The sequence below is a fragment of the Cantharellus anzutake genome (genome assembly GCF_015039405.1).
Source record: "Cantharellus anzutake strain C23 chromosome Unknown EI90scaffold_2, whole genome shotgun sequence".
NCBI lineage: Eukaryota > Fungi > Basidiomycota > Agaricomycetes > Cantharellales > Hydnaceae > Cantharellus > Cantharellus anzutake.
Window position 1 is genome coordinate 171,940 of NW_024066952.1, and position 26,792 is coordinate 198,731.

Here is a 26,792-nt window from a genome sequence, read left to right on the forward strand (position 1 = left end):
TGAGTTGGGGGATACAGGGACGGTTGATTGGTGGATTGTTTAGGTCAAAGTTATGAATGGTGGATAGAAACATGCTCCCGACTAGCTTATTGTGTCATCGAAACAAATAAAGCCTGACATGTGTAATGATGGCCTTTTACCCACTGGCTGCTCTCGGTGGGGTGGAGAGAGCTACATGAGGTTGGCATGGTTAAGTGGGACGCATGGCCACTTTTCGTGTTCAGGTTTGCTATGCTTCGCATCCATTCTGCCTCTAATTTAATATACAAGTAGCCCTAGCAACTGCATACATACACGCCAAATTTCATCACCGAATGTGAAGAAATGAGAGAAATTTGCGGTAATGAATCATTGAGCGGGCAATCTCATTGGGGGGTGGAAAACTGTATACAAGTGTGCTCGCTTCGCTCTGCACTGTATTGCGACTTCATATAGTCTACGCCATGTGCAAGCCAGAGAAGAAACGGATCAAGACGGAAGAAACCATGGTCCTGTACTCATACAACTTGAATCTTTAGTGCGGAATGGGAAGAAATCCAGAAAATTTCAAAGTTTTTTCTTTGAAGGGGAGGAACCCAACAAAGACAAACCCGTAACCGGTGGGTCGCCTTCACAAATGAAGCTGATTCCGACGAGTTTGAATCCCACCTTGTCAACGCCCGAACTCTTTTCAGTATATTTTTCGAGACTGCAGTCAGCAGCAACGACATCGCCAGGTTGTAGAGGACCCTTGTACAACGGCATTTCTTGATGATCGACGGAATACTCCTGCGAAGCGTCATAAATGGCTTTGAAATCCTTGGACTTCCTCCATCAGCGTCAGCATTGGTCCACGTTGCTTTCAGATACGTACTACAAGCGTCCAAGCCTTTAGTGGAATGAAATGCTCTTCGATTGCTAGGGCATGGACCTTCTCTGTTGAAACGGTTAGAAACAATTCACAACAAAAGAGTCCTCCCTTACTGCTCGAATAATACTTTAGAACCTCTTTGGCACGCTTGAACCCAAGCCTGGTTAAAGGAACGAGGTTGAGCATGTAGTTATCGCTCCATTGATGCGCATCCTTGACGACGCCCGTGAACAAGAAACGTAGAGCCTGGCCTGCCTTGATGTTCTGGGACGCTCGCCGATATCCAAGAGACAAGGGTTTACCAGTGAAGACGAACTTGCTATCACCCGGAGTGAAGCACTCGATAGCCCCTACGCCATCATCGACGATGGCATCAAAGGAGGTCATGCTGTACAAGCGTCTAGGACCAATTCAGTCAGTGAACGATGTTGTAGAAAAGAGGAGAGGGATGAGCTTACTGAACAAGTGCCGGTTCCCATTGGTCCTTATCCTTGAACACCCCATCTCCACCACGCACACGCGATCTCGATGCTTTCTCCTTCTCATTTGCTTCCCATGGAGTGGTTGTCAGACGAGTCCAAAAATTGTCGGCAAGGCGTTCAGGAGAGAGCTCAGCGTCCAGTTGCGATTCCTTTGACTTGTCAGCCGCCAAGCTCGATGTCGCAGAATCCTCAACTTTTTCATCTCCACCCGCATCGGAGACCAATCTTGAAGGAGGCAGAAGATTAGGTACATCTCATTCATTGAAGAGATCATGTTAGTAGCTGGGGATTGATCAAGTCAGCAGCATACCAACATCTCCGTTGCCACCGTCCTGCGGTGAGTGGTTGTGTTCTAAAGGCATGTAAACGAGCTAGCGATTAGCACCCCAATACATGTACTTACCTTTGATGGCAACTCCATTGTTTACGTCCTCAGCTTCGCTTTCCAACGTATTGTCTAATCTGTGATAAGAGAGAATATTCACCATATCCAATAGAACACATACCAGACAGTTCCTCTGCAATGGACAAGGGGGGGTGGTTTTGCTTGTCATTGTTTCTGGGCCTTTTGGAGGGAGGCATGGGGGCCACAAGTGTTATACCACGCTTAGCCGTCATTGAGGTAAGTAGACTTGGTGAAAGAGGGGAAGCGGTGAATTGGTGATTGGGTTGTTGGGAGATGTATCATCTTTTATGCGTTGGACGCGGCTTTACTTCAGGGATCGTTGCATCCGGAAACATCTTGCAACGAGTTCTTTACACAGCCCAATGCCCGCCGACATCGTCAAAGTTGTTGGTGTGCTCTCTCTTACTACCCCGCGGCCGTGGTTGTCACGTGGCAGTGCGGCCGTCCCGGCTCTCTACACTGTAGCGTACATGAGGGGACCGTCATTACAGGATGGGTTTTCTGGATGGTGTATTCGGGTATGTGAGATCCTCGGGTTGGGTTTTAGTGTCAGGGGCTATATAAGGTTGCAATACGACAATAAATTCGGACAACTCCGCCACAATTAAGGTCGTGACTAAACAATTAGGCCTCGTCCTCGTTGACCGATAAGGCGTCCACGGAGCGACGACTACTGGGTACGAGTCTGTTTGTGACTTGTTTTTTGTGCCTTTAGGCTGAGCCCTTGTGGGACAGTCTTTTGACTCCATAGTTGCCGCATCTCTCAATTGATCGGCAGCTCTTGCGCGTTCATACCTTTCGCCCCATGGAGATTCGTGGGAAGTCGAACTCTACGTTTGGAGATGATCCCCCAACCCTTGTAAAGGATACTTGCACGCACAAGGCAAGGTTCGCATTCACATGGGAATTCTGGGGTTCGGTCCCCGACCTGCCCCATGCAACGTTCGACTTGATATCATGCGCAGCAAAGAATAGACCGTTCTCTTTGACTATCATTCGGGTACCGTATCCCCGCGATAATTGATACCTAGTGGGATTGCACACCTTGGGTGCTTATTTCTCCATGCTATCTCCGTGAGATCAATCATTATGTCTTATCTGGACCTCTGGAAACTACAGCCGCCGGGCTCTTGTCTCCGCGCCACTCAAACGAGTCAACGGACTAAGACCTTTGTGTCCTGAACAAGCATGACGAGCGCGGCTAGTGATCAATTGGTGCGTCTCGCATCAGTTCCTAAGCCGAGTATCGTTGTGAGAAAAGGATGATGGGAAGAGGGAGTTAGCTCTTAGATAGGATTTATCGACTGCATCCGACCCCAGAATCAGTTCAGGTCTATCAGAAAGACTTACAGGAGACCCTCGAGGAATATCTTGGGTGTCTTTAAACGCTCCCCTGATGTCCTGGTCTTTCTACGTCACTTCTTTCTTGAATTAGTAGTTGGCTGATCTACCCGATGGGTCAAGTGAGGGCCTATCTTTTGTCTTGGTTTCTGTCCAGGGATTGATACAGTCCACAGAATGCGTGAATCAAATTTCACGACGTATCTATTTATCGATCTAGGGTCCGATGTTTGCACACATATTTAAGCACCTACGCCCGATACTATAAACGGATAGGATTCCCTTCTTGGTGCATCGATCTGTAGACATATATATATGAATGTAGAACATCTTGGAAATCGGACGGTTTACCTGCATAACTCATGTGCTGCGGTGGAATATTTTCAAACGTTTCCCCGGGCGCATATTAAAGAATCGGAATCAACAAGTATATCTGTCCCTGGATCGATCATGTGTGTATTAGGACCGGAACTACACTGTAGCTAGAGAAACCGCCAAAGGCTACTGCTACGAACCAGCTGGTACATACATTGCCGGGCATCTACAATTCCGCGGATCTACCGATAGGCTGGCTCAGCCTGCTTGGAAAGAAACAGAAATCGAATGAGCAGCCTGCGGCGCTGGGGAAGAAGCTGACTTTACCACAGAAGTGGAACTCATGTAATATATAGTACTTACTAGGGTATCGATGGCCCAGCCTCTAGAGTTCCGATGATGTTATGCGTTCCGCTAAATCCACTCTTCACGTTATCGTTTGTACGTGACACAAATACGGGTTGCTGAGCTGGTATACAAGGTCTGCACCATCATTTACCCGTCGCAGTTAAGCAATTGATTGACAGTCCGACGCTCGTTCTTCGAGCCGAACCTGATCAAAATTTGGAGTTCATGGGTGAGCGAGGCCTTTGTGTTGTTATGGTTAATGGGGATGGGGGTTCTTGAGGAGAAAGGTCCCCTGCTCTAGAACGCTCTTGAATGCTAGAGCACTTGAGAGTGCTTTTCAGCACTATGTAACTGGATCTAGAGAGAAATCACTATGTCGCGACACGGCATACTTTCTGCTGCGCAAAGTCGCGACCTGATGTGACTTAGGTTGAGTCATTAGACATCATGACGAAGGGGGATAGTAGGAAGCGGATGTACATGTGTGCTGTAACCACAAATTTCCTCGGCTATAAATGCATTGCACAGCAATGATATTTTATGAGCAGTGGTATGTGTGAATTCTATGCGATCCTGCTGGGAATAACGAACCACAACTGTAATGTGAGGGTTGATGCGCTACCACATGAATAACAGTGATGTTGCAGATTTGCAGTCGTCAATAGGTAAGAAGGTGATCTCTGTCCTATGGTGTTAAAGTCCGCGCGGCTATGGAGGCATGTCGACTGCGGGGTGTCATTGCTTCCCTGACGACTGGGCTCATGGGTCTGAGTCGGCTCCGAGATCGGCGGGGGGTTAGAACTGAGCGACCGGAGGGAAGGATCCGGGACCATGCCTTGATATGAAATATTTCTTGGGCTAACGAGTCCATTAGCATGTATGCACCTAATGGCCACCGAATCCATGACACTACAGTTGACACCATGTCCCTGATTGTGTGTCTAAATCCCTGATCACTCGCCGAGCACGATCTACGGTTGCAGTGCCGACGTACGTCTGATCCTGCGATAACGCCTGCATTGCCTTCCCTCGTGGCATCTGGCGAATTCAGTGCTATTCGTCACATTTTGTCTTGACAACAATTTAGAGGCACCTGGGCGGAATATCCAAGTTTTGTCAGGAGAGATGTTAGCATCCTGCAGGGACATTGCACATTTTCCAATGTCTCTTCTTTAGAGTCAATTGTATGGCCGCTGCATTTAACTCGTCCTTTCTACTTGGAAAATGAAACAGAAATTTTCGTTGAGCGACGTGCATCACGCGCGTGTTGTACCTGGGCTTTACTTTTGTTCTCGTTGCGTGTACTCCAATGCGGGGGCATGGCGAATTGCAAGGATAGCCGGAGTACCGGCTATGGGAGACCATGCACGTACCCTTGAGAGAACAACATATCTACTTAGCTTTCGCGGGATATGCGCCTTCCCGTTTGGTGGGAGTTAATCCAGAAGGTAAGAACCCGCGCATGATGTAGGGAGAAAGGAATGAAATCATGGATGTGCGACTACATCTCGTTGTACAGAAGCCCTAGACTTCTTCAGGGGGAGTTGGTTGCTGCTGAGACTGTGGGCGTGTCCACCATGATGGCGATATTATTATGGATGAAGGGACCAGTTCTACGTTGATGGTATCTCAATCTAACAAACACCTCAAGTGATGCGATAGTGAGCCAACCCTTCACCCGGGTCGGTCCGATGACACGTCAGGATGAGTCATTTCGGGAGGAGTTTTCGGTGTATCCCGGCGACAGATCGAAAATAATGGGTGGGAAGCTGACCGAAGCATGCGGGCAGCGAGTAAGTTGGCTGGCAGATGGAGTGATGAGTGTGTGGGTTATTGAGGGGGTGGCGAAAGGTTGCTAAGTGCACAGGAGTTGCGGTGTCGACTTTAGGCAGGGACTCCGGCCTCTTGACTCAGGCATGTACTGCTATTTTTGGCTTCCGCTCGGCGTGAGTTGCACATGGGCGCGGAGGTTGCCGAGCGGGATCGGTGACATGGTTTGGAGGAACGAGAAAATAAAACTTGTGTTCAGCAGACAGGCTCATGCCCTTCCATTCACTGTTGTTCATATTGTTCATATTTGGTCTTGTGATATGGTTCTTGCCCTTCGGATGCCGTTTAACAAGTACATATGTTCGCGATGCTCTCCTTTCAGACCGTACAAGAATTCTGATTGTTCCGTGATTTGTTTCCGGTTACGTACTTGCCATGCTTGCACGCTGTTCGTTCGGCGCTACCCCCTTCCCCCTTGATTGCACACTTCCTTTTCTGTTGCTCACATTACGTGTTATTGTTGGGCCGTGCTCTCAATTCAGAAGTCTCGGCATATGTCGGGGTTGTCACCACGCTGCAACACCCTTAAGCCTCTTCCGCAGGAATGCAAGTCCAGAGGGCATCGGAACCATTTGTGTCCAAGAAGCGCCGTTGAAGCTTATCAATTATCATGCGCCATTTTTACATGGAAGACCCCGGTGAGGGTTCAGAATGACTCATTTCGGGTTCTTTGACGGCCATTCACTTTTTGGGAATCATTATCCCCATAAACGGGGGTTCCTTCGATACATGTGGCAGTGTTTCCAACTCAGGAATATAGAACCCTGATCGTGGGGACGGTAACCCTGCAAATATATGGACAGAGCAAGGGTTTTATTGTCCGTGATTGTATTGATTCAGGACGAAATAGGCGAAAAAGTGATTGAATAAATTGGATATATGCAGGGACGACAATTCAGTTCAAGGTCCATTTTTCATTTTTTAAAGGAAATATTATTTCAATAGAATTTGAAATATGACAGATTAAATTGAAGCGTTACCTCAAACCCAATTTCAAATCACGCGGACCCTGAGCGCCATTCAATACGAAAAAAGTACAAATACCCTTTCATTTTCCTATTTCTTTTTTCTTTTCTCTCTTCTTTCGAGGAACCATAAACACAACAAATCACAACAAAGTCTTCACTTCTCGACTCTGCTCTCGAAAAAAATTCCCTCGACAACGCTGATCACTCTCTAACGACCACGACACTCAAACCTAGCTTTCGACGTCAACTCTACTACGTGCTACCTCAGAACGATCATCCCCAGTCAACGTGCTCTGGGAGCGGGGTAATCAACTCTAACAACAAGAACTAGGGGTAACCAGCGACCGCGACGCATACGCACGGCCGCCTTACGACTCGCTGCCGTCATGTCAGCCACGTACAACGTAAGCGCCCGAACCCCATTCTCTATTCATCGTTCCCACCTGTACACCATTTCATTGACTCATGTCTCCACACGACCACCAGCATCGTCCTTTGCCGCCCACGGCACCTGCGCAACCTACTCGTGGTGCTGCCCCAGATGCCTTAGGCATTCGTGAAACGTTTCGAGTCCCTGAAGCTCTTGAGCTTATCCGTCAGGATTTTGAAGGCATTTCGAGTGAAATCAATTCTCTGAAGATGCAAAGAGATGAATACGAAGCAAAGGGTGAGCAAGAACCTTTTTTCTTTTTTCAGGGGATAAGTCACAATAACATGTATACAATTGCTCCTTCATTCCTTTGGCGCGTCTGGGACTTTCCATCACTTGGGTGCTTTGACCCTTTGGATGGGATCATGACATGACATGACACGACACGTTACCCACGCCACGTTGATCGAACGTCGCACATCGTTTTCACTCTTCCCTTGTTCTTCGTCTCACCTTTCACCTTTTATTTAATCTCTCTTTAACTCTTTTCCTGTATCCCTTTTTCTCCTCCCCCCATTTAACCCTCTGACCGCGACATTGTATGGGCGCACATACTGTTCTCTTCATTCTCACTCAACCTCGCATATGCTCTCCCTTACACACAACCCATCTCCACGCACGCTTTCCCCACACAACTCCTCGCTTACTCGCTCATGCCCTGACCCCGAACTCAGTGAACCTCCAAGTAAGCGAGATATCGTCCTTCCGTCAAGCTCTCTACGAACTCGAAGAAAGACACAAACGTCAACGTGAAGCATGGGAGGCAGAATCAAGACAGTTACGTGCCGAATTGGCGTCTGTGCAAGCTCAATTACCCCATCATCCTGGCCCTGGTCCCGTTTCTGGTCCTGGTCCCGTCCCTGGCCCTCCTTCCGGACCTAGTCATGTTGGTGCTAGCGGGTACCCACCCGGTGCGGGTGCGGATGAGCGAATGGGTGTTCCCCCCGCTGACAGAGTTGGTCCTGGTGTGGGGGGGCCTGCTGGAGGTGCTGGCGCTGGGGGTATTATGGACGTGCGAGAGGTGATTCGGACGTTGTCATGCGTGATAGGGAGAGAGATGGGAGGGATAGGATCGATCGGGAAAGGGAGAGAGATAGAGACAGAGAAATGAGGGAACGTGAACGTGATAGGGACAGAGAACGCGATAGGGAGCGGGACAGAGATAGAGATAGGGGTGAGAGGGAGTTGAGCTTGAGAGAGAAAGACAGAGACAGAGAGGGAAGGCGGAGGGAGAAGATCAAAGCTGAACGTGCGTTACCTTTTTCCAGCAAATGGACGAGTTGCAGAGGCTTATCCTTTCCTCTTCTCTTTTCACTTTGGTCGACGGTTGTCTTTCTGCCGGATTCCTTGCTCCTCTTGGTAACAATCTTGCATAATTCCCGAGTAGCAGATCACTTCATCGGACGCCATGGACCTTCCACAGGTCCCAATGCTTTCGAACCTGTTCCCGGACTAGTTCCCGTTCCTCCCGTCTCAGGTTCCGGCCCTGGACCCATTCCTGCCCCCCAACAACAACAGTTATTAGTGACGAAGCCGACAACGGCCATTGTCAGTGCGAATCCATTGAGTGATTTGGAACCTGATCAAGTTCCGCCGGAGCTGAAGAAAGAAGGAAGTGATTGGTGGGCTATATTTAATCCGGCCGTGCCTAGGATGTTGGATATCAGTCTTAGTTTAACGTTGACGCATGAGAGGTAGGTTTTCATTATAACAATTTCTTCGTTTTTTTCCCATCGCTCTGTCTGAGGGGAAGCACCAGCGCTGGGAATTTGAAATTCCTCATTGTGTTTGACTTTTCACCTGGGCTTCTTTATCAACTGACTTCTTTCCCTTTCCTTTTTCAAATAGCGTGGTTTGTTGTGTGCGGTTCTCATCGGACGGGAAATACCTCGCTACGGGATGCAATCGCACGGCTCAAATATACGATACGAAGACGGGCGCTAGAACCTGGTAAGCAGTTTCTCCTTATTTTTCCTCTCCCACCTTGATCTTCCTTTCGTTACTGTGTTTGGGTATGGTATTCGATGCTGACTCTTGTTCTGTTTTCCTCCGTTTCGGTTTCGGCGTTACGATCGATCTTTTTACGGGCGTCAACGTTGTCTCAACCTAGTGTGTTGTCTGATGAAGCAGCAAACAAATCAGGGGACCTTTATATCCGAAGTGTGTGCTTCAGTCCAGATGGGAAGTTCCTTGCCACTGGAGCTGAGGATAAACTTATTCGGGTACGCTATGTTTTTGCTGTTGTCTCGCTCTTTGCTAACTTGAACGCTTTCCGCACGTCTTCCTCACGCTTGTTCAGATATGGGACATTGAACGTCGAACAATTCGGCACCGCTTCGAAGGCCACACACAAGAAATTTACTCACTTGACTTCTCACGCGATGGGAAGCTAATCGTCTCGGGATCGGGAGACAAAACCGCACGTATATGGAATATGGATACGGGGGACTGTAAAATCCTGACGATCATCGAGCCTGAGTCGATCGATGCGGGGGTGACCTCCGTAGCGATCTCGCCTGATGGACGATTCGTGGCCGCTGGATCGTTGGATATGGTTGTGCGTATATGGGACGTTGCGAGTGGGGCGTTGGTAGAGAGGTTGAAGGGGCATAAAGATTCGGTTTATTCAGTGGCATTTTCGCCTGACGGGAGGGGTTTGGTGAGCGGGAGTTTGGATAAGAGTTTGAAGTATTGGGATCTAAACGAGCTGGGGAGGATCGTGCCGAGGCCAGGGATGGGTGCTGTACAGGCGTTGCAGCAGAGTACCAGGGTTCCCAGTAATTCGGTGGGGGTTCCGTCTGATATGAAAGATGGTGGTGGTGACAGGGGGAGTCCCTGTACGGTTGCGTTTACGGGCCACAAAGTTGGAGATTCTTACTTCTTTTTGATGATCTCACATTGATCGATTTCTTAGGACTATGTCCTCTCTGTGGCGGTATCACCTGATGGAGCGTGGGTTGTTTCAGGTTCGAAAGATCGTGGAGTCCAGTTTTGGAATCCGAAAGATGCGCAGACGCAGCTCATGTTGCAGGGACACAAGAATTCGGTTATTTCGATCGACTTGAGTCCTGCGGGTGGGTTGCTTGCTACTGGGAGCGGAGACTGGCAGGCGAGGGTTTGTGAGTATTTATTTCCTTTCTTGACTTTTCTTTGGACAACTTGGCGTGGCGTTTTCTGCTTTTTTTTTTTGTTCCGGGAATTTTTTTTGGGCTTGGGGTTTTGGTCGGGTGACTGACTGACTGACTGACTGACGGCGCCGCTTCCCATTTTGCAGGGAGTTATTCCGTTCTCTAAACACAAAACATGGATACGACAAGGACTTTCCCTCTGCCTCAAACTCCACATCGCTGTCCAATACGACCCAGGTCAAATGGCTCCTTTTTTTCAACCTCTCTTGCATGGACTCATGTGATTTACCCGCATTCTATCACCCGTGTATTTCTCCTTACGTGTACAGTGGCGACACCCGCCTTCAATGACGACGAGCGATGTCTTCTTGTTCCTGTTACTCTCTTTGGTTCCCTCAGACCAGACACGACTTTACCCTTTTTATTTGCCTTGGGCCCTTCCCTTTCTTGCTCGTGCAACTCTCTACCCACTTCTCCGACTCGGTACCTTCCGAATGCCAAGTGCCAATTCTATCGCCGCAGCCGCATTGTGTGTGTGTTTCTCATAATCATCATTCTCACTCACCAAGCTCGCTAGTCTACCTTCTCACGCATTGACTTTTTCATTCAACCTTTTTCCTTTCTTTTGTGTCTTTGGGCTTTTTCACGTTCCCTTCACACAGTTGGGTTGGAACTGGCTTCTATCTCTCTCGTTCTCCCACACGCGCATGGCTGCCATTGGTTTGATGTAAAGCGCCAGGCTCGTTGGCCAGGGTCACGGTTTTGCCCCTTGGAACCCACGCGAGTGAGAAGGTGCACTTTATTCCCTTCCTTTTCTTTTTCTTTGCGGACTGTGTCCCTTTTTCTTTTCTTTCTCATTGATCCAACGACGTATTTGTTGTACCCGGGGTGCCTTTGTTTTCAGTTTTTCTTTGTATCTTTTCTCTTCTTTCCTTTTTCTTCTTTCACCTCTCTTGTTGCTCGGTTTAGTAACTCGTCCAATATCCTGTAAATATAGCTATCCTTCACGGGGGCTTGCGATATCCCAAAAAAATTGTACTCTTTTGATGTCCCTTAGGTGTGGTTGGACATTTCGGTGTGGACTTGCGCAACCACTCATCGGAGCACTCACCGCATTGTGGGATCAAGTAGTTTGCGAAATCAGGAGGTAAACCAGCGCTTTAAGTCCAGACCAGTTACAAGTGTGGGTGAGTGAATAATTAATACAGTATGTATTAGGGTCATCAGGGTACGCATACAAGCGTGTATAGATGATGTATAAGGAAAATTTGCAATCGGCGGCGAGATAGCTCTACGGGGCGGGGGACTGAGAATAATTAAGGCTGATGGACAGGGGTCCGTTTCGGCGTGGTTCTACTAGTACTCGGCCAAACGGTGAACAAACAGAGTGCTCCCAGACTTATAATCGTGAGCCACACTCGTATATACTTTTCTGATGATTCTTTGCGAATGCCTCTTGGAGGGAAAGCGGCTGTTGTTTTGTCGACCAAAGCGGGATCGTTCGGTGATTCTGTCAATGTCGGCTGATGGTGAGCGACGCCAGATGGCTTGCTGTCAAGGTGCGAATGTGAGCGTGCGTATGAGTGGTTCTCGTCCACCCCAGAAATGCTGCCCCGAATTCTGTCGATGTTTTCGTAGGTGTAGTCATCTAGGAGTTGAGCTTGCGCGACGCCACCGAAGAAGTCTGTTATGAGCGTTTGGTTAAGAGGGCGGGATGTAAACAAATCTTTGCGGATGCCTGGGCTAGACTTCATGCCTATTGGATCGTACATGGCGAACTAGATTGGATAGATGACCCGGACGTAGATGTGTTGGGATGGAATGGGTAAGCGAGGAAGGAGAAGGGGGAAAAAGAGCTTACGAAATCTTCCATCGTGGCTTGACTGGTTTTGTTGATGCCCTCGAGGTATTCAAGGACGAAGTGGGTATAACTGTCTATAACTGAAACACCAATCTCGTCATCGTTCTCGTACTGTGTGTGAATACAGGGAAAGCGTAAGTCCCGGAGTCTAGGACGCCAATGACTGTGAATGATACAAACCGAGTAAGAGCTTTCTCCGACTTGGGATGATCCAGTTGCGAGAATATTCGGGGAGTAGAACTTTGAATACATTGAAACTGCTTGGCAGGTGTCAACCATGAAGAATATTTCCCGATACCTTAGAGATGGAATCAAAATATTGTGTTAAAATCATGGCTGGGGGGGGGGGTATATGCATACCTCTTCTTTTGCCACATCTGCTCAAAAGCGTCGGCAAGGTCGAATGCACTGATCTCTTCGTTATCTTGGAATTTCAGAAATTCAACGCCTCCATGGCCGGCCATATAGATGATGATATTGCTTCGCTCGTCCGTCAGCAGACGTTTTGACCGCGGCATGGATTCATCGACTCTCCCTGGATGAGAATATTTTCTTGACAGTAAGTCGGGCGCTTTTTACATCGCGATGATGAACCTGAAGCTAACCAGTCAATAATCGGATGAAATTCTCTACAGTGACTTCGTATCCTCGATAGTCGACCTCGATGTTGTCCCCATACAAGTCAAGAATCCGGCCAGGGTTTGCAAAGACAGTAGCGGGGTACTTGTTTCTCTTATTGCATGCAATATCATCCGCGAGCATCAGGATGATATTGGAATCGGGGATGCCGAGCCTCTTGACGGTTCGATATCTATATTACATGCTGGAACATTAAAACAAAGAAATCCAGGAATTGGGACAGTCTCACATGCCCAGGGCATTTGCTATATGCTGTCCACGAAAAAAATGGGTTAAGACACGGCAGAAGCTAAGACATCATTAACTCACGCGATAGTTAAACCAATATCTCGACGAACAAACCAGAACGGCCCAATTATTCGTATGTCCAGATTGTTGCGAACTGCTGAAGAAGTCTTCGACACTACGAGTCTTGTTCTCATTAGAAGCAAAAGACCCAACAAACCCCCATAGAGCTAAACATAGCAAAGACAGCAAAGACGCTGCTTTGCTCAACCGCATGGAAAGGTTGCCGCAGCCCCGGTCGTTGTTCGATTGGTGGCCGGTCCCGTGACGGGACTCCAAAATTGTAGCCGCTGTGGAGAATGCCGGATCCATTCAGTCATTAAATATTTGGAGTTGCACAAACCGGTCCAAGAAATCACATGTAGACCGTGCGATCCTGCCAAGTACCTGAGGTTTGCAGTGTCTCGTTCTCCTTTCGTTCACTTCCACTTGCCGCCAACCACCTTTCTCTCCCCGGGATCCGTTTTAACCATACGAGATCACTCTCACGCAATACAAGAACAAGCTGATCTGTGCAAGAGCACTTGAGCAACCTGCTTCCAGAACTCCTCTGAATCGCGAGGCGTTATGGGTCTGTTCCGTATAACGCCCGCTATATGGGAGAAAGTTCATCATTATGCGGCATTTCCACAGACTCCAGGTAAGTTCTCTCGCCGCAATACACTTCGATGCGATCGATCCATCGCGTGACGCTATGTCCTTGCCCTGCGGTCCAGTCTCACTCCAGCAGATGGTGCTCTTTGGCCAGAACCCGTCGCATGGGACTCTTTTACAAGCTAGTAGATTCCTTTCTGGTTCGTCATCATGTGTTTAAGAGCCCCCGTGCGTGCGGCACTGAATTATGTTTGTTATTCAGAAGAATTACCGGTCCGATTGGCGCACCGCGTTAAGGAGCTTGATGAGTTACCTCACAGCTTGAACGAGATGCCATCCATCCAGAAGGTTAAGAACTGGTATGCCAACTCGTTCGAGGTGTGTGTGTGCCTTTAACATCAGATTCTTTGCACGCATTGATATAATGATTGTATAGGAGCTCTCCACATTTCCTCCATATGTACCCCCACCCGAACTTCGCGAGATCTTAAACGCGTCCCCTGGAGCGCGCCAGACGGCCAAGATGCTTCCAGAGTCTATACCCAACCCCGCATTAGACAAACTCCTCGGGTCGCAGGGAGCGCCCTCTTCGAAGGGCAACGGAAATGGGAATGGGAATGGCCACAACTTCGGACACGGAGACAGAAGCAAAGCAAGGGTGCCTATTGAGAAAAGGTAACGATAGTATCTAAATACAAACCCTTATCTTTAGCATATAGCGGGCAACTGACCCGTTTCCTATTTCGGTAGGTACTATCTCAATGCACCTATGGACGTCAAATACCCACCTTCAGTCCTTGAATACAATTCCAACTTTACCAAGCTGCTCGAGAACATAAAACGGAGACACGACCCAACAGTCACTACCGTTGCCCAAGGCATCCTGGAATGGAAACGATCGAGAAATGTGATGAATATTGGAATAGATGTTCAGAATTGGCTTGACCGATTCTATATGAGTCGCATTGGAATCCGGTTCCTGATGGGACAGCGTGCGTTCATTTATTCATAGTTCTCTACGCGAGATGTGTACCTGGCACCCCTCATTCTTAGACATTGCACTAAACACACTTCAGTCGCACGAGGATTATGTAGGGATCATCTGCGTTAATTCCGTGAGCCACTGGTTTATCTTGTCTGAGGTTATATTCGTGCTGATCCATCCCTTTCATCACAGAATGTCCACGATATTGCCCAGGAGGCAATCGACAACGCTCGGTTCGTTTGCGAAGAGCATTACGCTATGTTCCGCGGTCCCCCTGTGCAATTAATCTGCCCAAATAAGCTTACCTTTCCCTACGTCCCCGGGCATTTGTGGGTTTCGTTTGCGTCGACACGACTGGCAGCGGCTGAATGTTTAGTTCATAGATCTCACATTCTCTTCGAACTCCTGAAAAACTCCCTTCGTGCTGTCGTCGAGCGATTTGGCGCTGAAGAATCAAATATCCCACCCATCAAGATAATCGTTGTAGAAGGCAAGGAAGATATTACTATCAAGATTAGTGATGAAGGAGGGGGGATCCCTCGGAGTGCAATCCCCCTCATTTGGACGTACATGTATACGACGATGCAGAACCAATCATTGGACCAGGATTTCCAATCGAGCGATTTCAAAGCGCCAATGGCCGGGTTCGGGTATGGTTTACCACTCTCGAGGCTGGTGAGTAGACGTTCCACAAGGGTGGGTGCAAGCCGATGTCTGACCTTTCGTCTTGTATAGTATGCACGCTACTTTGGGGGCGATTTGCGCTTAATCTCTATGGAGGGGTATGGGACGGACGTGTATATTCATTTGAATCGCCTTTCGAGCAGCAGGGAGCCTCTTCTTTAATCCACTGTCATTTCACATTATTTGTCGCCATATCTGTGCACATATCTCGTAGTATTCTGCATTTCTGCCATATCATTGCCTCGGCTGCTTCTTCCCTATTAGGAAAGCTTTCGGGTTCGGCACCGAGGCAAATACGGAACAACACACTTCTGCTGAAAGCCAACGTGCGCGGTGTTTAGGTCCGAGGGACCTCGTTGATGGCTATGGCGAGTAGCACACTGCGCGGCCATAGCAAGCAACAGGCGCGAGAGTACATCTTTAGAAATGGCATTTCTGCCCCATGTCGAGGACGTGACCTGTACGCGTTGGAGATGGATGACCAAGGTTCATATTTTGTTTACATGATCTTTACCCACTTCCGTCTTTTCTGATGGTGCCCCGCCACTTTGAGCGTAGTATTTGACATGTGGTACCTAGGCACCGTGCCTATACGGCTAGTCAATATTGTTGGGCTACTGGTTGGACATGAATGCTGGGATAACGAGCGAAATTGGAAGACAACGTATTTTAGTGAGTGAGGATACTACGCGTTAAGGATTTAATGGGAAAATAGCCAACATATTTTTCAGTCGATGATGGAACGCACGTTGTTGAATGCATTCAGACACTCGACAAACCGAAACAAGTATCGCTACACAAGGGCAAACCCAATTCATCCATTGCAGCGCCCTCAAAAGGCGACACCAAAAGCGAGCCAGCGAGTTCTACTGTTGTTTCCTTGAACCACCCTTCCCCGTTGCTACCCATTGGCGCACTCGCCCGCGTCATAGGCACTGTCAAGATTTGGCACGAGGAACGTCATATCAACCTTCAGAAGATCGAGCATCTGAAGGACCTGAATGAAGAGTATAAACACTGGAAACTCGTAGAAAAATGGCACCGAGAAGTGTATTCTGACCCTTCGAGATTGCAACTGTTGGTGTGGAATGCTTGCCACCCATGCCTGTGACACCAAGTTGCGAGGGACGCAGGCGTCCTCAACCCAATTGTACGAATCTTGAGGGAGACGGTCTGGCGTCTTGTGCGTCATCCGTGGCAGGATATCACCCGTCAAGGGTGGTGATGACGTCGTAAGCGGACAACATTCTTACGACCTGACTGTTGAAACTCATAATTTGTATCATGTAGTTTGCGCCCTCAGATGAACTCCTTCACCCTTCACTCATTCGTTCACGAGACCTCACCCTGAAGACTTTCGAGATCTACCTTATGTATTTTATGACCCACGACAAATTCACAACACCATCAAATGCCGAGGACCCTTTTACACCCCAAAACAAACGCATAAAACCCCCAGACCCTAATCGTACCCCTACTCAGTCCAAGTTAACCACTTCTCTTCCTGTCCTTGAACAGAAAGGTTTTACGATTAATTATCTTCGCAACGCACCTGATTTGAGGTATCTGGCTCGCCGAGTTGTACTGGCGGAGACAAGAAGGAGAGATAGGGAAAGCCGTAAACGCGAAAAATTGCGCGAAACACAGTCGATAGCACCAAACCCACCTCACGACCAGCATTCTTCTCGCACCACAGCATCTAAATCACAATCCTCCACGCCATCCAAATCTCTTTCCTCGGCTTCCCTTACTTCAAGGATGAAGAAGCTGTTCGAGACGGCTATCCGAAGTCTGTATCAAGCAGGCGAAATTATCGTCCTTCCAAGATCTGGCGTGCAGTCCACTTCGCCTATCCCACAATCACGACCTACAACGCTTGATGCGGGTCTTCCTTATCCTGCATGTCTTGGTCTGTTCCGTGTGTGGGATGACCTCGACCCAGATCGCAGTATGCGCGCCGACGACTCATATACCACTATCAGATCTACAATTTCCAAATCTAGCAAAACATCCAAAGCTCGGATATCTGTACATGACGAATCTGTTGCCGTTATTGACGAAGATCCCCCTCCCAATCATACCGGTTTGGATGAATACCTTCCTGTGACGCCGGAACTCTTGGCTGAGCCGGTCCTCCAGGCTGTGAAGAAGACAGCCATTCGCTCCCCTTCCAATCCGGACAACGGCACCAGCGTTGACAGGATTGCAAGTTTCCTCAAGAAAAATGAATTGTGGGCACGAGTTGGCGAATGGACTGTACAGGAAACGCTGAAGCTACTGTCTACCAGGGAACAGGTTTGGGAGTATGCGCAAGAGAGGTGGAAACCTATGACAAACTAGCCTATCTCATTTCATAATCCAAGATCTTGAGGCATCCAGTTGCGACATCATGACTGTATCATTATGTAACACATTGCGATCGGACATTTCTATGTTTTGGTTCATGCTTTGGTGGGCTGCGGCTCCGTTAGTGCAGTTTCATGAATTCTTACGCACGTCCTAAGGCAGTGATTTGTCAGCAGCCATTATGGGGACGGAGTACGCGGCACTAAGATGCGAGGTGGAGCTATTGGGTTACTCGGGAAAATCTTGGAGTTATTGACCGAGTGACGAATTTGAGTTGATGAAACTATTCCACCACGAGGCTTGTGGAGCACTACTTGGCCTTGATCTTCGCGACGAGAGAAATATTTGGGGCGACCAGGCTCCCCCTCTGAGTATATGAAGACCGAATCAGGAGAGCGAAAAAGTCAGAACGGTTCCTCGGAGTGTTTGAAATGAATATCGTACGTCGGTGGAGGCGAAGAAAGCTCGTCAGGCTCAGAGAAAGAGCTCGAGTCTGATTGAGATAGAACAGCAATTGGGGGGCTGAGAGAATGTCCGCACTCGACAGGGACGGTTTGGCAAAATACATCTTTCTTTGCATCGTAGTCACGCACGTCGTCTGTGAAACAGGACAGTCTGTATTCGCCAATTCTATGCGATGGTCCAGCGGTATTACTACGTTGAGCAACCGTAGTTCGCTTAAGAATGTTATATCTCCGTGAGGAATTTGATTGGACACTGCAGCTATTTAGCCTACCTACTTTCTTGTTAACGTGCGCAAATGGTATTGCCACCCGCGTTGGAGACCCTGCAGAGTTGGTGGTACGTCCGAGTTTTTGGGAGTTGCTGAACTCATTGATGTGTTGAGCTTCGTTCATCCAAGGCGGAATCTTCGTTACACGTCGTCTTGTTACGCCGTCATGATGTCTATGGCTTGAAAGTGCGAGAGGGCTGCTATGAAGGGGCGAGCTGCAAAAAGCACCGTTATATCTTATTGGCAAGCATCAATGTATGCACCATGATGACACCGCACCGAGACTGATTTATTGACTGATTTGATGCAGTAGTAGCTTTATCCGACAGGGCTTCTAAGGAATTAGCACTCATGTCCTGTGGAAAGATGCAAACCAGTGACCGGGCCATCGGGTTCTATACCATCATTTCTGGACGTCCCGGCACAACCCTGAGTGGAACTCCCAGGAGATGGTCCAATAGAGTAAGGACGAGAAGATGCAGAAAACTTGCGAAAAATCTTCCTCGATACACCAGTCGGACGAAACTTAGCTGAGACAATGATATCGGAATTTAGCCCGCCTCTTGGCGACGTCACTGGTATTGTGCTTTCAGAAACCACGATACTAGAACTCCCCTCCTGCGTTTCGTCTGAGGGGAGGATAGACTTGCGTGACGTCGCTTTTGAGAGACGAAGTGATAGCGGAACAGCAGCGTACTTCACGCCGGAGCTCTTGTATCTTTTGAGAAACGGTATCGTCCCTGAACGCGAACCTGTATCCACGGCGGTCGGTCCTCCGGTTGAAGACACATGTAATTCCGAAGAAATTGGTTCTTTCATGTCAGAAGACGCGTCGGGTTGGTCAGAAGAAACAAAACTTCTAAGAGTCCCATTATGATTGCGCCTGCGGCGCACAGTTCTGGGCGTTCGTGGGTGAGAGTCTGCTCCAATGGGCGGCTAAAGATGCCAAGTCATGAAGCATATATGCAGGAGCAAACTCGAACAGTTATACATAGCCATGGGAATCCTGTCTGGAGTTGAATTGAGTCCTTTGTTCGCAAGAGAGGCGCTCCAGTGCCAATCGCTTCAGCTGAGACGAAAGGAGGACAGTGATGAGGGTTGATGGCAGACGCGCGAATCTGCGCAAACACACCTTCTCCATCCTGTCTGATGAGGGAAGCGTGATGGTGTTGTTGACAATTATTTGGAAGGGTCTTCACCGCCACTAGACAGATCGACTGTGGAACCGATCTCTAACCGTTTTGGTCATGTCGTTTAAGAAAGGCGAGGACACCTTCCGCCGATGCCTTTAGGGGATTGTCTCATTGCTTTCCATTACTATAGGACAGCTGTTTCCAGGCAATCCGGAGACAACCAGGGGTTCGTCGACGAAGCTGAGCTCGCATGACGATAAGATTGTCTACACGAATGGGAGGCTAGTTATAGTGAGCCGTATTTAAAACGGATCTTACGAAGTCTTCAAGGCATGAATACTCGATCCCCTAGATACGCGACCTTAAGGTTCGTTCACTATATACCATTCTTAAAATTCGCATTCGATTGTTCCCTCAGGATCCCGCGAAAACGGCTTCGTACTCGGGTCATGTGCAACCAGCCACCGTCGCTCGTATCTCCCCTTCCGGTTATTATTGTGCATCTGGAGACGCCAGTGGCTTGGGTAAGTTTCACCTCATTTGGGTTTGGAGCTCCAGCTCCTTTTCCTGATGTGTGGATGCTTTTAGTTAAGATATGGGATACTGTCGGAGATGAACAGATCCTGAAGAACGAGGTAAAATCCATATCAGGAAGAATGTCCGTATGACCGTACTGTATCTTCAATGCAAGGATTATCATTGAGCCACTGACCACAGCAATGACCTCTCGTGGGATGGAGAAAGCAAAAGGATCATTGCTGTAGGAGACGGAAAGGGGAGGTATGTTTTCAGGGTATAACAATGACTCTGTGCATCCTTAAGTGAAATCCCCGAGGTTCGGAAGTGTGTTCATGATGGACACTGGAAGTTCCGCGGGGGAAGTCAGCGGCCACTCGAAGGTGCTAGTCACATTATTTACCTTTCCGCCATACTCATTGGCTATGTAGGCTGTGAATGCGACGTCAATACGCAACCAACGCCCTTTCCGAGCGGTTTCCGGTGCCGGTCAGCCGTGTCAAGTTTAGCTCTTGATTCATCCCTAAATTTCCTATAGATGACGGCAGTATCGTATTTTACCAAGGTGGGCATGCATTGTCATCGAATGCTAACATCGCTGAGTAGCAGTTTGCAGGCACACCATACAAATTCGCCAAGGTCCGATTTACGGATTGTGGTGATACTTTTTTAATTTACGTATTCGCACCCAGGCTATCAATACACACACTCGCTTTGTGCATGATGTCAGATACGCTCCTTCGGGTGACGTCTTTGGTAGTGTGGGTGCAGACAGTAAAGTATTCCTTTATGATGGCAAGACTGGAGACACCGTGGCGGAGTTGCCGGACGCCCATAAAGGCAGCGTCGTGAGTACCCTTGGCCAGTGGGTAGATAAGGAGGCTAATGTGTAACCCCTAGATGGCACTTGGATGGAGCCCGGATAGCAGGTCATTCATTACATCGTCCGCCGACTGCACGGTTAAACTTTGTACGCACATTTTCCCAGGCGTTTTTTCACTCTAGCCATTTTGACCTCGCGGGGAAGGGGATGTTGAAACGCAAAAGCGTGTTACTGTTTGGACACTGGGGACTGGTGTTGATCATCAGCAAGTCGGAAATACCTGGGCTGGCGTTGAGAATCTCGTCAGTCTGTCTATGAGTGGTCATCTCAATGTCTTCGACCGTCGAATTGGAGACAAGCCCAGTCGCGTCCTTTATGTAAGGACACCTTCAAGTAGCACTCTACGAACCTTCATACACTTATGAAATCCTCAGGGCCATCAAAAGACCATAACTTCCGGAACTTTAAGTCGTGATCACACACTATTTGCTGGTGCATACGATGGGCGCGTTCTTGCCTACGGAGGTTCTGCAGCGGATGGTCCACAGCCTGTTGGTGGGCGGAGTCACGAGGGTCAGATCGTGGCTTTAGCTTCAGATGGAGATCGTGTCTTCTCAGTTGGCTTTGATGATAAATTGCGTGAACTTGACCCCCACAAACCTGGATTCGCGTAAGCATGCACTTTCACCGGGCGTATAGGATTTCAATGGGGTTTGATGTCAGGGATACCGCGGCGTCTCTAGGATCTCAGCCCCGATCACTAAGCGTTTCCGGATCGGAAACTGTTTTCATCGCTACACTTTCCGGCATCGATGTTTTTGAAGGCGGGAGGATAAACCCACAAAAGACCGATTTCGACCCAACTGTCGTCGCATCCACAGCCAATGGCTTGGTCGCTGTAGGAAGCCAGGTTCGTTTATCTTTTGCGGTCGTCGGTCTTTTTTTACAACTGTATCATTACTAGGATTCAAAGGTTCGACTTTTGAGTTGGGAAGGTAACAGATTGGTGGAGCTTGCCCAGTTAGAGGGAAGTAAGGGGCAGGTGACAGCACTGGCGTTTTCACCTGATGGATCATTACTAGTTGGGGGCGACGTAAGCGATCCTGATGCAGCTACTACATTTACTCATATCCATGGCAGACTACGGGAAAAGTTACGCTTTTTGACGTTGCAACACGGAAGGTGGGTAGCTTATGTACCAGTCCATGGGCATGTCTAATATTCTCCGTTCAGCTCATTACGGGCCGCTGGACATTCCACTCAGGTCGGATCAATTCTCTTGCCTGGACCCCGGATAGCAAACACATCGCTTCGGGCTCGCTTGACACTCACATATACATCTGGAGTATTGATAATCCCTCCAAAAACATTGCGCTGAAGAACGTCGTTCCGGGAGGCGTCTCGCTTGTCGCGTGGTTGGACGATACGTCATTGGTTGCAGGAGGAGCCGATGCATGCATTCGGAATTTTCCATCACATTCCACAAATGAGCTTCGCGATTGCGCGATAATGTTGTATGTTCAAATAAAAAGGGCATGATGCCCAAACCCTCGAACCCTACCTCAGTCTCTAGATAAGGATTACTCTTGTCCCTCAGACGGGATTTCCGCTTGTGATGGCAAACACATAGCTTCGGGCTTGCTTGACGCTCGAATGTACATCTGGAATGCTGAAGATCGAAAAGCATCGCTTCGAAGTAAGCAGTTGCGGTGGTGTCTCGCTTGTCAGACGGTCGAACGATTAAGTCATTAGCTGCAGGAGCCAGTGCACGGATCGGTGAGATTTCCATTGCATCTCACGAACGAGCTCCGCGTTTGCATGATGACATCATTCCGTATAACCTTAGATCTTTGCATGTGCGGCATAACGAGCCCAGTGGCAGACAAAAGTTGGATAAGCGGGTAGAATAGGAACAAGTTCGGCGATGAGAGTTAGTACACCACTTTTATGACGGACAGAGGACAACATATATATCGCGCAAGTCTCAGACCCTCGAGCTCGGGGCGGAAAAGGGCCAGACCTCCGGTTTAACTAGGACTCTAACACGTTTGGCTCCCCGAAGAATGTCCATTTGGGTTCCCCATGTGGGGTCTCCGCTTGGGTTTGATTCGAACTCTGCCTCGGACGTGAACTGGGGGATTCCATCGGGCAAGAGTAACGTCTCCGAGCTCTATATAATATCACGAAGTCATAGAGGCTGGAGTCCTGCCTATCTCTGAGCACGGATATTGGAAGAGCAGACGGCGGCACCAACTTGAATGCCTACACACCGATATGAGGCTCCTCGATGATACGGAATCCCCCTGTAGGTCATCAGCCCAATTGGACGGTGAGCTTCGTCGAGGGCTTTCGGCCGAAGGGATGGAGAGTCAAGAGTCACATGCTCTGTCTCCTGAACCTCATGCTATAGGGGTAAACCTCGATGAGTCGATGTCTGGACGAAGGACTGCTACTAGGACTCACCTGAAGAGTAGGCTGCGTCCGTCAGCCAGTCCTCTAACTCGTCATAGGACCTCTTCACATCGATCTCCGCCTTCGCTTGGTTCGGGAGTGTATGATCCCTTTGCTGGGCGGAACAGCTATCATCCATATTTGACGAATCTGCCTCGCCACTCCGTATTGGGAGTGGGAGGGGCTTCCGTCATTTCGTGGTTTGGGCTGCGCAGCAATGGAATTCTCCTGCATCTCCGAAAACCGCATTGTAAGCTGGGGCTGATGAGCCTAGGAGATTGACTGACCATGGCGCAGTGGTTGATTTGATCGCCTCTATCTCTCAGGGACCTCTCATCCAAGAGAGGGAGAGGCGATGACACCTGCGTTGAAGTGCTGTTAGCTCTCAGGCTCTATGATCGGTGCAAATGCCACACCTGATGAGCCGGGAGGTTACTAAGGCCCGCAGTCACGCTAATCGGGCGAGTTTCAGCTGGGAAGAGGGGTAAGCGAAGTCGGTCCGAAGCCTCACGGGGGTCGCCGCACGACTGACCCCTAACTCGGGGTTCCCAGTGATGATTGTGTGCCTTTTTGCGGACAGTCCGGCTTTGGGGGTTTTACCATTCCAGAGACCGATCGAAGACCAGAGTTGATCGGATTATCTCAATGTACCACTTCAGCATTTTGAGACCCATCTTTATTTGGCCCAGCTTGTACTAGTGACTCACATGCGAACATTATGGTCGACATTAAGATTCGCACTGTATCCTTGATGCAACAGTCAGGACTTTGTCTCTGCCCTCAAAGCACACCGCCAACAGGCCAGTGGCGTCCCACGAATCCAAAGCTCACAACACTTAGTAAGTGTTCCAGACTTCAGATGGCAGCAGTCCCCTCATCACTAAAGCACCGTAATAATAACCAATTAGTGAAAATAGGACAGTGGGAGAGCAAGTCATACATATCCAGTATTCAATAGCAGACAGTTCCTGCCATTCACCTAGCCTGTTCGTGGCGTCCCGCAAGACTAACGTGGACTCTGAATAATTTGATCCCGGACGTATTGAACCGAATGCCATCGGTAAAGGTAATTCTCTTGAATGCCATGAATTAAAGAGTCCTCGTCGTAAATCGCTTCCCAGATAATCTTCAACGACAGGCGAACGGAATGTCAATGGGGCCGGGGCTAAGGTGCAGATGATCACCTTTAGGCTCGTTAGGAAGCTGGACAATTCACCCGAATGGTCATGTTCTCACCAGGTTGATAAAACCCACCTTCAAGTCTTCAAGTTTACGACTCGTGTCTGAATCATGGTAAACTTTACACTCTCCAAACGCCGCCAATAATGTGACGATAATGCCACGTGCGGCTGGTGAATCCAAATGCCCACCGTAATTCTATGTGCGCGAGCAGGAGTTTCAGGTGGGAGCATGATACTGATCTGAGCCACCCACCACTCTTAAGACACCAGATGGACGCATCAACGTTTTTAGGTCTTCCCAGAACTCGAGGGTGTACAAATGGTGGGGAACAACTCCACCTGAGAAGCAATCATGAACCACGTAATCAAACAATTGCGCATCTGCCTGTCCCGGATTGGATGTTCGAAGGGATCTCATGGCACTCGCTTGTTGGCGGACCCAACTTCGTGCGTCTTCAAGATACACTTCGTTTGGTTTGGGAAGCTCGAAATGCTTCCGCGCGAAGCGATACACAGCTGGACCGATTTCAACAATTGTGGTCTGCATCCCATGCTCGATGAATGCTTTTGCAGCAACACCTATTCCGAGTCCGCTAAAGCACACCACAATCAAAACCGGCTTCCCGGGTAACCCTACGTAGAGTGGAAACTGGCTTACATAGTGAGGACCCGATGGGGCGTAGTTCGGATTGATTCAAGAGGGCGATTGACAAGCCGCGCAGCTTCCTGGAGGTAGAATGCAGTATATATGCTACGGAAAAAAATTGTGGGAGGGTCTCCTTCACGCTCGGGGAGCAGCCACATGCCGCCGAGGAGCGAGTGGTCGCAACGTAAAAATCGTGTCCGCACGCCATTGATATCCTTTTCGCCAACAAGGATCATTCCCGTGACGCTGAATGATTTGTCCAATATCTGTAGCGTACCATTGAGGGTGGTGTATGGGGTCGCCGGGGTTCTGCACGGCGAACTTTTTTTGTGACACTACAGACGTGAACAATGGAAGGGCCAAATACAAGGCCAAGACAAAAGTGGGATTCATTCTTAGTCTTCTAATAGACCTTCCTGCATGTCGCTCGCGCTTTTTCCGACTCAAGGCATGCTGCATCGCCAACAGTGCAGCAGGAAACGGTGTGATAAGACCCAAGAGAAGATACTGGCGTAAAATATCGTCAGCTTGTGACACTAGAAAGATGCGTGTGCAGGCTGACCATATTACAATAGTTTACCACACCTCCGAGTGGCAAGTTATCCCACAGGACCCTGTCTGCACGAGCAATGACAACCCATGAGAACATCCCTGAGCCAAATCTGGCGGGGAATGGCGAAAATCCAGAAGGAGAAACACGGGACTATGACGCGACCTGAATAGCAAATCAAAGGATGAAAAATAGGGGCCATACCAATACATTTTGCAGCATCGACGCTCCCAACATAGTAACAAGAGACCCGCCTAGGATGTGAGCCGCGATAGGAGGGTTGAGCCGCCCAGAAGTATGCACTCCGACACAATACATAATCTCCGGCGACGCTGCAAACCATAGGCTCATGAAGGCGAACCCTGTTCGTGAATCCAAACGCATCCGCTTAGGAATGAAGGAGGCCAGAAGACAAATAACCAGAGATATTGTTGGGAAGTGTCGAGCAGTTGCTGCACTCCCAAACAGAGGGTGAAGGGAAAGCTGAGAGGCGACATCTGAAAATGATATTATCGAAAGTACGAAGAAGCCCGCAAGAAGTGCAGTGACAGAGCTGGGCGATGTCGAGGATGTTCGGGGAGGCTAAAATCCGGCACAAGGCCAAATTACAAATCAATGCATTCTAGCACCCTTGAAGGCTATACCCACTGGATTCTCATTGCGTTCTAACGGCCGAACGTTTCGCCTCTCCTGGGCATCGGCCATGCCAACGTCGTTTCGATGTCACACGTGAGCCCAATTTCGAATGCAAATTTCGACCTCAACGGTCACGTGCAGGTGAAAAGAAAACCTAATTCACGACTTCCAAGGATTTTAGTATATGCTGATAGCAGGACGTTAGATGTATGGTAAGTCTAATGTACCGCAGGCTCGTCCATTTCGGATCGTTAAATTCGGATTGCTCGGTGAGGATTTGCCGCAAACGATCAAACTTTTTCATTTCAATATTTAGGCAAAGTAAAATTTTGGGTCAGTTATCGGGGATTGGGATAAGCATGTGTACCTCATCATATCAGAATCTGACCCATAACCCATAGTACCGCCAGAGCAGGAGTTTCTTTCTTTCCCAGGCGTTTCTTGGTGCCACGATAACTGAAGTGAATAGGGTTACTCAGTGTGATTTCACGTTTGAATACTTGCACCGAATGTCATGATCGATGCCTGCGGGGCGTTACGACTCCGCGTACTGAACAGGGGCCCATGACCATGTCTAATATTCTTCATTCAGCTCATTACGGGCCGCTGGACATTCAAGTCAATCAATTCT

At 48.8% G+C, this 26,792-nt stretch overlaps 9 protein-coding genes across 9 annotated transcripts; 5 read left to right on the forward strand and 4 right to left on the reverse strand.

The window, feature by feature from the left end:
* Window positions 1–716: 716 nt before the first annotated feature.
* EI90DRAFT_3029591 (uncharacterized protein) lies at window positions 717–2,299 on the reverse strand. The gene is made up of 6 exons (XM_039058142.1): window positions 1,839–2,299; window positions 1,736–1,789; window positions 1,643–1,684; window positions 1,309–1,585; window positions 964–1,250; window positions 717–915 (listed from the first exon to the last, which is right to left on the reverse strand). Exons 1-6 carry the CDS (start codon window positions 1,948–1,950, stop codon window positions 842–844), a joined length of 846 nt encoding a protein of 281 aa, XP_038923054.1. The 5' UTR covers window positions 1,951–2,299; the 3' UTR covers window positions 717–841.
* A 5,569-nt stretch (window positions 2,300–7,868) lies between these two features.
* On the forward strand, window positions 7,869–10,361 carry EI90DRAFT_768346 (WD40-repeat-containing domain protein). The gene is made up of 7 exons (XM_039068014.1): window positions 7,869–8,219; window positions 8,361–8,664; window positions 8,819–8,920; window positions 9,081–9,192; window positions 9,270–9,833; window positions 9,885–10,089; window positions 10,245–10,361. Exons 1-7 carry the CDS (start codon window positions 8,009–8,011, stop codon window positions 10,262–10,264), a joined length of 1,518 nt encoding a protein of 505 aa, XP_038923055.1. The 5' UTR covers window positions 7,869–8,008; the 3' UTR covers window positions 10,265–10,361.
* Window positions 10,089–11,173, forward strand: EI90DRAFT_768357 (uncharacterized protein). The gene is made up of 3 exons (XM_039068015.1): window position 10,089; window positions 10,245–10,627; window positions 10,761–11,173. The coding sequence occupies exons 2-3, from the start codon at window positions 10,459–10,461 to the stop codon at window positions 11,087–11,089; spliced, it is 498 nt and encodes a 165-aa protein (XP_038923056.1). The 5' UTR covers window position 10,089; window positions 10,245–10,458; the 3' UTR covers window positions 11,090–11,173.
* Window positions 11,174–11,289: 116 nt separating this feature from the next.
* On the reverse strand, window positions 11,290–13,167 carry EI90DRAFT_3029598 (peptidase C13 family-domain-containing protein). The gene is made up of 7 exons (XM_039058143.1): window positions 12,908–13,167; window positions 12,828–12,850; window positions 12,565–12,770; window positions 12,320–12,494; window positions 12,140–12,257; window positions 11,960–12,070; window positions 11,290–11,876 (listed from the first exon to the last, which is right to left on the reverse strand). Exons 1-7 carry the CDS (start codon window positions 13,097–13,099, stop codon window positions 11,415–11,417), a joined length of 1,287 nt encoding a protein of 428 aa, XP_038923057.1. The 5' UTR covers window positions 13,100–13,167; the 3' UTR covers window positions 11,290–11,414.
* Window positions 13,168–13,208: 41 nt separating this feature from the next.
* On the forward strand, window positions 13,209–15,403 carry EI90DRAFT_2987799 (alpha-ketoacid dehydrogenase kinase N-terminal domain-containing protein). Its single transcript, XM_039056023.1, has 9 exons — window positions 13,209–13,523; window positions 13,600–13,677; window positions 13,740–13,855; window positions 13,914–14,152; window positions 14,228–14,469; window positions 14,531–14,592; window positions 14,655–14,791; window positions 14,846–15,137; window positions 15,198–15,403. The coding sequence occupies exons 1-9, from the start codon at window positions 13,451–13,453 to the stop codon at window positions 15,306–15,308; spliced, it is 1,350 nt and encodes a 449-aa protein (XP_038923058.1). The 5' UTR covers window positions 13,209–13,450; the 3' UTR covers window positions 15,309–15,403.
* A 39-nt stretch (window positions 15,404–15,442) lies between these two features.
* On the forward strand, window positions 15,443–17,570 carry EI90DRAFT_3029602 (uncharacterized protein). The gene is made up of 6 exons (XM_039058144.1): window positions 15,443–15,632; window positions 15,705–15,822; window positions 15,878–16,194; window positions 16,215–16,340; window positions 16,364–16,378; window positions 16,437–17,570. The coding sequence occupies exons 2-6, from the start codon at window positions 15,774–15,776 to the stop codon at window positions 17,484–17,486; spliced, it is 1,557 nt and encodes a 518-aa protein (XP_038923059.1). The 5' UTR covers window positions 15,443–15,632; window positions 15,705–15,773; the 3' UTR covers window positions 17,487–17,570.
* EI90DRAFT_3029603 (uncharacterized protein) lies at window positions 17,492–18,618 on the reverse strand. Its single transcript, XM_039058145.1, has 4 exons — window positions 18,505–18,618; window positions 18,233–18,440; window positions 17,937–18,169; window positions 17,492–17,859 (listed from the first exon to the last, which is right to left on the reverse strand). The coding sequence occupies exons 1-4, from the start codon at window positions 18,612–18,614 to the stop codon at window positions 17,742–17,744; spliced, it is 669 nt and encodes a 222-aa protein (XP_038923060.1). The 5' UTR covers window positions 18,615–18,618; the 3' UTR covers window positions 17,492–17,741.
* Window positions 18,619–18,763: 145 nt separating this feature from the next.
* Window positions 18,764–22,236, forward strand: EI90DRAFT_3115194 (WD40 repeat-like protein; the record flags this gene model as incomplete). The annotated part of the gene is made up of 18 exons (XM_039062754.1): window positions 18,764–19,061; window positions 19,549–19,649; window positions 19,711–19,725; window positions 19,777–19,882; window positions 19,947–20,016; window positions 20,076–20,138; window positions 20,203–20,257; window positions 20,306–20,363; window positions 20,413–20,439; window positions 20,491–20,513; window positions 20,567–20,722; window positions 20,775–20,844; window positions 20,902–21,074; window positions 21,132–21,367; window positions 21,421–21,607; window positions 21,662–21,790; window positions 21,838–21,879; window positions 21,931–22,236. The coding sequence occupies 18 exons, from the start codon at window positions 18,764–18,766 to the stop codon at window positions 22,234–22,236; spliced, it is 2,115 nt and encodes a 704-aa protein (XP_038923061.1).
* A 2,040-nt stretch (window positions 22,237–24,276) lies between these two features.
* On the reverse strand, window positions 24,277–26,230 carry EI90DRAFT_3115195 (S-adenosyl-L-methionine-dependent methyltransferase; the record flags this gene model as incomplete). The annotated part of the gene is made up of 8 exons (XM_039062755.1): window positions 24,277–24,351; window positions 24,403–24,525; window positions 24,583–24,922; window positions 24,988–25,284; window positions 25,343–25,482; window positions 25,538–25,678; window positions 25,730–26,107; window positions 26,174–26,230. 8 exons carry the CDS (start codon window positions 26,228–26,230, stop codon window positions 24,277–24,279), a joined length of 1,551 nt encoding a protein of 516 aa, XP_038923062.1.
* Between the last annotated feature and the right edge of the window lie 562 nt (window positions 26,231–26,792).